The 13,008-nt window shown below is 42.6% G+C and overlaps 1 protein-coding gene across 1 annotated transcript; it reads right to left on the bottom strand.

The window, feature by feature from the left end:
- Positions 1–5,742: 5,742 nt before the first annotated feature.
- LOC128531817 (uncharacterized) lies at positions 5,743–9,121 on the bottom strand. Its single transcript, XM_053505964.1, has one exon. The coding sequence runs from the start codon at positions 9,035–9,037 to the stop codon at positions 5,870–5,872; it is 3,168 nt and encodes a 1,055-aa protein (XP_053361939.1). The 5' UTR covers positions 9,038–9,121; the 3' UTR covers positions 5,743–5,869.
- Positions 9,122–13,008: the final 3,887 nt, after the last annotated feature.

Genomic DNA, 13,008 nt, shown 5'->3' with positions numbered 1-13,008 from the left:
GCATGCACGCACTACTGTCAATTTGGAAAGTAGCTGTATACTTTATGGGGTTATTTTTTTTTACTGTAGGAGGAAAACCGGAGTACACAAACTGAAGGAAACAAACCAAGCACATGCAAACTAAACACACACAGACGCAAAGGTGAGACTCGAATCCTCAACCCTGAAGGTGCGAGGTCACAATGCTAACCAATACACCATGTGACTCCTTTATCAAGCCTTATCGAGGAATTACATATATTACATATAGTTTAAAAACAACAATCTGCGTATTTTGGAATGTATTATGGTGTCTCTTACAAGACTGGTGGATCAGTGATAGGCTTCTTATCTGCCATGTGGAACACCCAGGTTTTAATCCTAACCAATGGAGGCAGGTCTCCCCAGTTTGAATAAAAATGGAATGGGTTGCATCAAGAAGGGCATTCAGTATAAAACCTGTGCCCGTTTAAATTTGTTTATCGGTTGGTTTGCAGCCAAAAAAACAACAATGTTATGATATCCTTATTATTATTATTATTATTATTATTATTATTATTATTTTTATCCAAGCTGATGAAGCTTCAAGGTCTTGCTTAAGAGTCTGAAACGATTACACCACTAACCCGAAACACTTTCTCTAAGCCACGGTTTGATTATTAAATTCTATTATTCTGAATAATGTCTTAATAAAATTATAATAATTTCTGAAATATAAGCGCTTTAAACCATCATCAAAGCATCAAACAATTGAAACAAAAATTTGGAATTGTGCAAAAACACCAAAAGTGACACTGTGTAGCTTCAGTATAAAGAACCTGATGAGAATATTAGATTAGTTTTTGGAGGCCCGAACATGACAAAAAAAAAATGTGTCTGAAGGTCAGTAAGGTCAGACGGTTTCGTGTCAGGGAGCTGAAGCGTGTTCTCTAACCTCTGTGTCTGTTTCTGTCTACAGGATACAAAGTATTTAGGAACGGAGACTGAGTGAGAAACTCAGAAAACAAGTTGGACTTCAGGATTCTATCACACCTGGACAGTGAATATGCTGAGAAAATTATCATATGAAGTTTTCAACAAAAATAAATGTGACATATTCTGTATGTACATAGTACACGGGTTTAAAGTTGCTGATTGAAGCCCATCTGTTGTTTTTCAGAAAGTTTCTCACAAAGTAGATTGTAGATGTACCTTATAAATAATGCAAACACCTCTCTCGCCCTACTCTGATTAGTAATATCGAGGAGCGCGTATATAATGGAGACAAAAAAAAATCGAGACATTTAACGTTATACCCTAATGCGGCTCGTGCAAAGCAAGCAGCAGGTATTGCTTTATTTGGAATTTATTTGTATCTATTTGTTTGTTCATGCTCTATAATTCCAAGGTAGAAATTACAGTCCGATCAGCTTCAGTGTATTACTCTTTTGTCTCTTTTCCTCACTGGGGTTTTGCATTCTTGTTAGAATTAAACTTTGCATCATAAATGTTACTTCTACATTTTGCTATAATAAGCAAGGTGCATGCATCAAGCAGTCATGCATCACTGAAATGCAATCAGTGCATTGCCATTACCTGCACTGGATTAGACTGTAGCTTGATCAGCGAGGCATTGTGTTTTAAAACACCACAAGCAAAGTGAATGCAATCCATCCTGCACTGGATTTCACTTTTATTAGAGCATTGCACCCTACAAAAGTGCCACACTGAAATGCGATCACTGTTTGTCCTCAGAGAAGGACAGAAGACCATGAAAAAGTCATTTTTCCCAAGGCATACATTTTAAAATTATCTTTTATGTGATTTTTAAAAAATGGCTTCTTTATACCTCATGCATTGATTATTGAATCCAGCTTTTCAAAATAATTACTGCTAAAACATGATAGTCTATGAATAGCAATCCTGGGTGTGGTGGCACGGAGCCCACTGCAGTCGATTCCGGGAACATTCAGCGAGTGGATTTCCTGGGCTCGAACCCTTCTGTTATATAATGCATGTTATGTCATTTTTTTACATAATGAGTTAAGGACTTTTTTATTAGAGCATGCCGTGTCCAAGGGTTTTGCCTTTGTGTCATATTTCGTGAGAGTGTGTGGAGACCTGGTAGATATTAGCGTACAGCCTTGGCCAAAGATTTTGAGAATGACACAAATATTAGTTTTCAAAATGTCCGCTGCTTCTGTGTTTTTTGATCTTCTTGTCAGATGTTGCTATGATATACTGAAGTATAATCACAAGCATTTCTTAAGTGTCAAAGGCTTTTATTGACAATTATATTAAGTTTATTCAAAGAATCTGTAAAAAAAAAAAAAGTGATCACCTTTTCTTCCCTAGACAAGCTGTATCAGTCTGTTCTTTTCTGTAGAGAAGTGGTTTCTTTGCTGCCCTTCTTGAAATGTATGAAGGTGAGCGCTACCATCAGTCCAGTGTCATGTCAACCGTAAATAAAGCATTCTGAGACCTTTCATGTGTGGAGTTGCTTCTCACCAAAGCGATTTGGCTCACTTACAATTTTGACTAAGAACACAGCCATGTATAAAGAATGATACAAAAACCTTCTCCGAGCGCAACGTCTCCCGAACATCCATAGACAGTTTGGTGACGAACAATGCCTTTTCCAGCATGATGAAGCTCCTCGCCATCAAAAACTGATAAAACATTTGAAAAATTTTGGATCCGTGGCCAGGAAACTCCCCAGACCTGAATTCCATTGAGAACTTGTGGTCAATCCTCAAGAGACGGGTGGACAAACAAACACCCATGAATTCTGACAAACTCCAAGCATTGCTTATGCAAGAATGGGCTGGCATCAGCCAGAGTGTGGCTCAGGAGTTGATTGACAGCATGTCAGGGTGAATTGCAAAGGTCTTGAAAAAGAAGGGTTAACACTATATTTATCGACTTTTTGCATGAACTTGATGTAATTGTCAATAAATGCCTTTAATCATGTAACACTTGACAAAGTAACATTTGCCAAAAAGATCTAAAAACAATGAAGCAGCAGTCATTCTCAAAACTGTACGGCTGTACCGAACCTTTTTTTTCATACTTACATGCTTCAGTGAAAGCCCATACCCATACCCCATAATCCCTTCTGTTATTAGCCAGTAACACATTCCTTTCTTCATTTTGCATTCTTATATTCCGTCATTCTCTGCCACTCGATATATGGGAGCGCATAAATTCTTAATAAAGCCTATATTTAGCGCTGAACGTGAGAAGCACCCATGGATTATTCAGCGTACTCAGATGTATGGAAGGCCCTCAGTCACGAGGGAACGCGGCGCACGGCGATGCGTGCGAGAAACCGCATTTAATTTCCTTCTAATCTTCTTCGTTCCTCAAGGAGAGCGATGTATAATTAAAGTTTATGGGATTGCCTGGCAGCTTATGGAGCGCAGTGACATGACACAAAGAAAAGCGGCATCAAAGACTGAATGAAATTAGACAACACACACACACACACACACAAACACACACACACACACACACACCTGTCAAGTTCCTGTTGTATCTTAAGAGGTTTATTAAATGTCTAACATGCAGCTTTGACATTTATTCATCATTTTTGTAAGGAGTCTCCAGTGTCAGTCCTTAGTAACAGCTTCCATACAAGTTGTAAAATCATGTTTTTCAAATCAGGAAGATAAAAACATCTCCGTACCTCTGTGACATAACAAACGGAGAGGCTTTTTTTTTGCTTTCAGTAGAACCTGGTGAGAGAACACCTGATTATAGCTGCTGTTAGGTACAGTACCAGTCAAACATTTGGATACGTCTATAAATCCAGTGGTTTTTGTTTAGTGGTTGGTTTTCTAAATTCTAGAACAATACTGGAGATTTTAGGACTATGAGATAACACACATGGCTTTGGGTAGTTAAGTAACACAAACATCAACAATCAGTTGTTATTTTAAGACATAAAGATCAGCTGGGTCTTACAAGATCTTACAAGAACAGTATTGTGTCGAGTGCATTTGCAAAACCCATCATGATGAAACTGTCTCTCATGAAGACCTTCCCAGGAAAGCAAGACCAAAACTGACCTCTGCTGCAGAGGAGACGTTCATTTAGAGTCACCAGTCTCAGAAACCACCAATTAACAACCAGAACCTCAGATTAGAGCCGTTATGAAGGATTTACACAGCATATACATCTCAATATCAACTGTTTGAATTTGAATTTGTTCAAAGAGATTATTGGGTATTTCAGACGCCTTCAGAAATGTTTTGCAGTGTAGAGACAAATAAAAAGCAGGAAAGACCATTTGATTAGAAGGTGCATCCAAACTTTTGACTAGTAGCCTAAGGAGCGTAAGATTACAGGATGTTTTATTATATTACAGGTGCCATATTTTACCGCTTTTTAACAAGGTAATGTACGTTTTCGAGGTCTCCATAATGTGATTTTGTTCAGTTCCAGCTAAAATAGCACTCGGATGCATTCTCACGTCACTGAAACACCTTCTGTGTCACTCCTATTCCAAACACATTGTTTTGGTGTCTTTATCTTTATCTACTGCACCATGGCCCTCTGCCTAGTGGGGGGGGGGGGGGGAGGGGCTATGCAAAAATTCCTCAACTGTATTAGATTTTTCTTTCCTTGCATGAAATGACATTTTACCAGGCAGAAAACTTGAACAGCATGCACATCTATGGAGAAAAATAAAAAAGTAAGGGAATCTTTTTTTCTCATATTTTGTCTGTGCACACAAAAACCCTATTTTGCATTTTGAGCACATCGGGCAATGAGTTCTTATAATTTCTGTAGCAACAGTGGTCACTAGCCTGACACCCAATCTTCCTTGTATCTCATCCAGGATTTGGGATCTGCAACAAAATTGTATGGGCGTAGAGGTAAGGGCCATGACCAGGAGCCCAACAGAAGACAACCAGGTGAGAGTGGGGCTCGAACCCCTGACTCTCCAAGCATCAACCCTGAGTGTCAGCTACGGCGTGGATGAAAATTCTGACTTGTTCTTTATATCATAAAAGCTGCAAACAATAATGGCTATCTGCATCATATCCCATCCAGTAATTTAGGACTCATCAGAATTTGTTTCTACTGTACACATTTTTGTACATTTCTCATATGTTTTATGATCTGACTACAATTTCAGCTGATGCTAATTGCCAAGAAATAAGATTACAGGCTTCAGGGTCCAGAAGCTCCAAAAGACTAAAGATAGTCTCTAGTGTATAGCTAAGTCGGGTAAATATTTTTTTGCAAATACATCTTTCATTTAGAAGTGCAAATATGTGGTGGTGCTAAACAGATGGTAGAGTCTAAGCTGTCTAAGCCAAGAGTCTTATGCATTTATTAAATGTATGTATTATACCGCAGCGCTGTCGAACATTCGGGTCTCGTCGGTCAGAAGTTTTTGATTGATTTCTTTTTACAGCGGCTCTGACAGCAATTCCAGCCACTCTGTTTGTTTTGCTGCAATTGTTTCTAGGGTAGAAATTTACACTTAACTTTAATGTGGTGTTGTTTTCTGTTAGAAGGTGTTCATTTAACATTTAATATCCATGCAATGAAAGAAAAAGCTAACACAATTGGGGAAATTTTGCATAGCCCCTCCCCCTGCTTGACCCCCCAGGAGGCTGACATTTTCAGTGAAGTCCCTTCTTCTGTTAGAAGAGTGCACTTCTACATAGGGCCACTAGGCAGAGGGTCAAAGCTCATGCAGTAGCTCATTTAAAGATAAAGACACCAAAACAGTGCGTTTGGTATTAATTACATCTAAAGATGCTTCTCCTTCATTCACCTTGGTGAATGTAGCCTTAGCCAGGAGGAGTTGATGTCATCAGGCGGTATCCAATGATCATTGGGTGTTTCAACCCTAAACCACAACACCCTCAACATTGGTGGGTCAGCAGTGGTGGCCAAATCACTGCCCATCTACTCCCCCTGGCTTCCAGCTAAACTCTTCTCTCCTGCTCCATAACCAGCAAGAAGCCCTCTCTGCAGCCTCCCCCATCCTGCGGACAGTCATCTTTCTCTCCCTTCCCATCACCCCAATGGCTGTAAGCATCCTCCATACTGACTGGGCAGGGAATCCTCTACAGCCGACCTCAACTGGGAATAGCCATGCCTGCCAACCTTTCTCCCTACAGTCCTGCAAGAGATCCTGGTATTTGGCGCTCTTTCTCTCAAATGCTTGCTCACAACCCTCTTCCCATGGGACTGTAAGTTCGATGATGATGATCTTTTTTGCCTCTTCAGACCACAGTACTGCATCTGGCCTCAGGGTTGTCTGGACAACCGGGGGAAACTGCAATCTTTCCTTCAGGTCTACTTTCATTTCCCATGATTGGGCCTTTTGCAGCAGATTAGTTCTCATTATTACTGTAGTTGGTGGTTTTTGACCCGAGCTTACAAACTTAATCGATGGTATTACTCTCCCATGTGGTTGGTGTTTCTTGCGTCTCTCCTGCTCCAGGGTGTTGGCAAGTGTCATGAGCACCTTGTCATGGCGCCACCTGTATCTACCTTGGGCCAGTGCTGTCTTACACCCTGACAGGATGTGTGCCATGGTACCCTTCTCCCCACAAAGCTTGCACAGTGGATCCTCTCTTAAGCCCCACTTGTGCAAGTTTGTCGGAGTTGGGAGTGTGTCATACACCGATCTTAACAAGAATGAGATACGGAAAGGTTCCAGTTTCCACAGATCTCCCCATGTGATCTTCCTCTTGGGTAGGTCCCACTTGGTCCATGCTCCCTGGGATGCTAGTTCCACTGCCCTTGCCCTTCGTTCTTCCTCTTCCAGGTTCCGTACCTCCGCCTGGATCATGGCCCTTCTATCCTTTAATCCAGCCTTCCCCCATTGCTGGATATGGGAAGTTCCAAGACCCTGTCTTCCTATGCATGGCGTTCCCATGATGTCACGTAGCTTCAGCATACTTTCAGCTTGTGCAACAGATGAGTCAGCTGCCCATTTGCGTCCTGATCTTGTAAGGATGCCTGCCTGCCTGACTTGTTCATCCTGGGAGTCTCTGTATGTCATTATGACTCTGCACTTTGCTACCTTAAATTCCTCAACCACGGATGACAGAGGAAGTTGGAGCTGCCCTGATCTTATGTAAAGGCCTACTGAAGTGAAACTTGGAGGAATTCCCAGCCACCTCCGGAGGTACTTGTTAATCTTTCTCTCCACTCTTTCGACGCTTGTCATGGGAACTTCATACACCGTCAGCGGCCACATGAGTCTTGGCAGCAAACCATGTTGGTAAAGCCATGCTTTGAACTTCCCCGGGAGCCCTGATTTTTCGATCCTCCTCAGCCATTCCTCTGTCTGCTTCTCTGTACTGCTGATGTTATTCCTGTCGGTAAGTGAATCATCGAACCACTTCCCGAGGCACTTAATTGGATTTTCCTTTATCGATGGAATCTCCTCCCCTTGCACATGTAGCATGACTCTATTTGTCAGTTTACCTTTCCTGATCACCATATACCTGGATTTCTTTGGCTTAAACCTCATTCTGGCCCATGTTACCATGCGGTCCAGAACAGTTAGTATCCACCTCGCCGCCACATGGGTTGTGGTCGTCACAGTAAGGTCGTCCATATAACCTTTTATTGGGGGTTGTCGGATGCCCGATTGCATTTTTGGGCCTCGGGCTTCCTTCCCAGCAGCTGTTATTATGAGGTTCATTCCCATGATGAAGAGGATGGGGGAGATTGTACAGCCAGTTACGATCCCTTTTTCCAAGTTTTGCCACGCGGTGGTGAAGTGGCCTGTCCTGAATCGTAGCTGGATTCCGCCAAAGTAACTGGTGATCATTCCCTTGATGTGCTGAGGTATGAGGTAATGGTCTAGTGCTGCATGGATGAGGGCGTGAGGGATTGATCCATACGCATTAGCCAGGTCCAGCCAAACAACGGTCAGATTGCCTTTGCTGGCCTTGGTCTCCTGGATCATCTGACTGAGAACTCCAGCATGTTCCAGACATCCAGAGAAGCCCGGGATCCCCCCTTTCTGGATAGCAGTGTCGATATATCCATTTTCAGTCATATATGAGGTCATCCTCTTAGCCAGTACAGAGAAGAAAATCTTACATTCTACACTTAACAGTGAGATTGTTCTAAATTGGTCTATGGTTGAGGAGTTCTCTTCTTTTGGTATAAAGCAGCCTTCTGCCCTTTTCCAACACAATGGAATGATGCCCTTCTTCCAAATCCTCTGGAACAGCTTCCATAGCCTCCGGAGGAGCATTGGGCACTTCTTATACACCTTATAGGGTATGCCGCTTGGGCCAGGGGCAGAACCCGACCTGGCCTTCTTCACCACCTCTTGGATTTCCTTCCAGGATGGTTTGCTAATGTTAAGCTCCTTTGCAGGTATATCAACACTGTTGATATTTGGGTTGGCATCGAGGACCTGGTTTCTGAAGATGTCATTGTGGGTTTCTCTCAAAAATGTCTCCACGACTTCTCTGGTGCTGGTCAGCCTTCCAGACTTTACTTCCCCTAGCAGTGTTCTGGTGAATCGGAAGGGGTCTTTGGTGAACTGAGATCTTTTGTTCTCCCTATCCTTCCTTCTTTTACGAGTGCTTTCTGCTCTTCGGAGACTGCAGAGACGTTCTCGGAGTTGACTCGTCAGGTCCTTGATGCCTTCTCTTTCACAAACCATGGATCTTTTGAACTGCTTATTAAGCACCTTAATTTCTTTCCTTAAGTGGTGGATTTCCCTTTCTCTTCTATTTGGTTGGTGTACAGCCCTGATGTTCTCCTTCTTATCCTCCAGTCCGAACCGCTCCCTTGCCAGATTGTACGTTATTGTTGTGAGAGTGTTGACTTTCTGCTCAGCTGTCCCTACTAGTGTAACTTCTAGCACTTTATCGAGATCTTGGTCTAGTTGGTCCCATTCCTTGTTGTCGCCCATCTTGGGCCATTTAATTCGCTCCTTCGCAGGGTGGGTTTGGCTTTCTGGGGAGGTATTAGAAGAGTCTGTCTTGTGGTCTTGGGGTGACACAGGTGCTGAGAGATCTCCCGGACTGTGGGGTTCTTCCTGCCTGGAGCTCTCCTGCGTCTCACCAGTTACTACTGTGCGCTGCATTTGTGACCCCTTCTTTCCACATTTGGTCCTGCCTTGATGTATTTTAAGGCCTTTTGTGTTCTTGCAGACCTTTCCGCAATGACACTTAACTTCCGTAACTTCCCCAGTTAACGTTGTTTGAGTGAGCCTTCTCATTATCTGTGGATCCATTGTCCTAGCCGTTACCGTTATGTCTGTCCTGCTGAGTCGCTCATCCTCCCCCCCTCTCGGGCGACTCTGGGGGTATTGCTTCATATAACTTTCCGTAGCTTGAGTTGGTGCCCTCTTGCGAGTGCTGTGCATGAGGTTGCTAACCTAATGCACCCACGCCAGTCTTTCCTGGAAGTCATCTGTCTCTCCAGAGTCACCGAACTTCCTCGGTTGCCATCCAGCCTTTCCTGGAAGTCACTGGTTGCCCAGAGATTCATGATATTAATTACATCTAAAGATGCTTCTCCTTCATTCACCTTGGTGAATGTAGCCTTAGCCAGGAGGAGTTGATGTCATCAGGCGGTATCCAATGATCATTGGGTGTTTCAACCCTAAACCACAACACCCTCAACATTGGTGGGTCAGCAGTGGTGGCCAAATCACTGCCCATCTACTCTCCCTGGCTTCCAGCTAATAGGAGTGACACAGAAGGTGTTTCAGTGACGTGAGAATGCATCCGAGTGCTATTTTAGCTGGAACTGAAACAAATCACATTGTGAAGACCTTGAAAACACACATTACCTTAAATATGGGGTAAAATATGGCACCTGTAGTACAATGAAACATCCTGTAATCTTACGCTACTTAAGCTACTAGTTAAAAGTTTAGACGAAGTCTCAAAGTAAAACCTCAACTTTTAGATCTCTAACATGTGATAGTGTGACATCTTCTGTAAATGTTAATCAGTTTTACGCATTCTTTAACAAGAAATTTAATCACAAGTCTCGGTTTGCCTTGAATACCCATCATAATCATGATCATAATTCTAACTTTTTAGCGATGCAAGATTGGTCACCACGTTGCATAAACATCAGAAGTAGCTTCTTTGGCACAAATTTTCTGGATTTTAAGTATATATATGAATGACATAAAAATAAATACAATCAGCACCAAAATGTTGTGTTTTGGTCCTGATTTGTCACATTTGTTGCATAAATTGAAAAATGTTTAGGCAGAAATAGTATTGTTGAGGAATGGACACACAAGCTCAGATCACGTCATTCAGGCTCGAGGTTGCTTGGTTTTTGTAGTCAAAAAATGCATATTTCATAATATTTTGTCACAATCTATGTTATTGGCCTTTTCCAGCATTGTGTTGTCTGTCTCGATGCAATTCAGGCTCTTAGAAGTGGGTATTTTTAAACTACTCTTTTCCCCATCTTGCTTCTACAGGCCATCTGTGTCCCTCTCTCTCCTCTCGTCACCCTTACAGAACGCCAACTCTCCTCATACTCTCATATCCATGTGTAAACACACACACACACACACACACACACACATACAGCGTCTTGTGCGGATCCACCCACACTCTCCTTTCGCAGACTTGCTGCCACAGTAACTTTGAAAGCTGCCCTCCTAACTGCAGAATTCTAAGACATCAACAGATGATAATCTCTAGTCACCAAACTTCCTGTGTGATTTTATCTCGCTGAAGGAGTTAGTACTTTATCGCAATGCAGCACCTAGTTTGGTTGCTAACTCCAGCGAAGCATCAGAAGTGTAAAAACAATGTGAAGTGGCACAAGGTTCAACAGATCCACAGCATCATTGGTAGATTGGATGTCTGAAATCTACTCGCAAAATTGTCACCCAAGGATAGGCCTCCAACAGAAGTGGAATTGGCGCTGCTCTCTTGGAATAAACATTGGTCTTATTTCAACCTGGCGATAGATACAGTAACCTTACATCTAGCATGAATGTTCAGGATCGCTTAAGGTGTCCCAGAGCACACTTTATTCCATTAAACCTTAGATTACCATCCAAGTGCATGTCATTCATTCATCCATTCATTCATTTATTCATTCATTCATTCATTCGTTCATCTGGCCACTGTTGCAATGCAGGAGAATATACCCCCTATAAATAAAGATTAATAACCAGTTACATTGTCTATGCCAACATGATGATGCAGCTCCAGTGTCCCTGCTTTGATCCCAAGCAGATGTTATGGTTTGCATGGAGTTCCCTTGTCCCGTTTGTGTCTATGAGTTTTCTCTAGGTTTGCATGTTTCCTTACACCTCCCAATAACATGCATGTACTTAACAGAAAGAGTTGTCATCCCATCCCATGTGTACCAAATATTAAATACAGCCTTATGACTGCTAACAGGTCAACCACACAGCATTATTCACCAACAAAATGGTGACAGAATCACGGGCGCCAAAGGCTCACCCAGTTACACAGGGACCAAAGGCCAACTGGTCTGCTCAGATCCCACAGACAAAGCCAATGCAGTACAAACCACTAAAAAACGTTAATGCTTGCAGCGATAGAAAGGTATCAGAACACCCAGTGCATCAGGGCCTGCCATGTACAAGTTTGTTAATCCAGTCTGCAAATTCCCCAGATCTCAATCCGACCCAGCACAAATGGGATGCACCGACCAAACAAGTCCAATCCACGTAGACACCCAAAGGATCCGGCACAGAGGGACCTGACCTACACCTTGTGGCACAAGGAGAACCTACACATAATGTTTTGCTTTGCGTTGTGTCGTTGCTGATCAGCATACAGTATATATTACCAGTTTCTAGCAAATTACGACTAACGAGAATTTGGTACATTTGGAAGAAAAATAGCTTCTTAATGGCACTACAGAAAACAATTTGACCTTCTATTAGGAAATCTCAAAAATGTTATGTTTTAAAAATGCAACAGCCAAGAGCCACAGAAATAAAATTGACCAAACTCTGTGAGAGTAAGAGATCATCCGTCTCCTCTGTCAATCACAAGCAACATTAGCCAGTAAAGGTGTCTATAAAGAGGGCATGATACTCTGTGATGCAGAAGAAGCAACAGTTTTACCAAATATAATCACATCGTACATGCAGGGCGCTGGGGGCTCAGTGGAAGGTCTCTTGTCTGCCGTGTGGAAGACCCAGGTTTTTGATTCCCAGGCAATGCCCAAACCCCAAACACTAGTTGCAGTGCCATCCCAAGCCTGGATAAAATGGGATGGTTGCGTCAGAAAGGGCATCCAGCCTAAAACCTGTGCCAAGTTGCTGTGCGGATTGAATGGTCTGCTGTGGCGAGACAAAAGACTAACAACAACAGTATTAGTATATACACTTACATTGGATTACGCACCCATCTGCTGACTAAACTCGAAAAAACGCATGAAGTTTACCCGGCATGCTTAAAACTCTCAACTTTATGCCAGACTATACGTAACTCTAAACTTCTCCACACTTTTCTCCACACAGACATGTAAAAGAAAGAAGTGGGGAAGAAAAATTCCCTGTCCAAAATGTCTCAGAATGCCTGGTTTCATATACTTTTTTTTGGTCTGCAAAGCCTTGCGAGAGATTTCTGAGGCTTTTTGAGCACTAGCAGTAAATGAAGCCATGCTGTGTTGAAGCAGGGGGAAAATCTGCCAGCGAGGTGAAGATCTCACGGCTGACAGATCCGAGCTGCTTTCAGCTTCATGCAACTCGGAAACCGTTTCTGTTCAAGCGCTCATTATATAACCGAGACCTTGCTGAGGAATAAAATAAGAATATGCTTAGCTCGTTAGGTGAAATATTTAATCCAGAAGGTGTAGAGAAAAGAACGGGAAAAAAGATGAATGTACGTGTATAAACGTTTGAAGCACTCTGGGTGTGGGGCGGGTGTTGATGGAATATGTGTTTGAATAGAGCTGAGCACTTCTTTAAGTCCTAATGTGTACATTTAATGGGTGTTAATGTGCATGCCTGTGTATGCACTTGTTTGTTATCGGGTGATGACAAGTGTGCGTTTAGTTGTGAAGTGGATGGATGGTCTTACTGGAGCCTCAGTCAGC

This window comes from Clarias gariepinus, chromosome 10 (assembly GCF_024256425.1).
Source record: "Clarias gariepinus isolate MV-2021 ecotype Netherlands chromosome 10, CGAR_prim_01v2, whole genome shotgun sequence".
In the NCBI taxonomy this organism is placed as follows: Eukaryota; Metazoa; Chordata; class Actinopteri; order Siluriformes; family Clariidae; genus Clarias; species Clarias gariepinus.
This window is presented reverse-complemented; position numbering and strand designations above follow the sequence as displayed.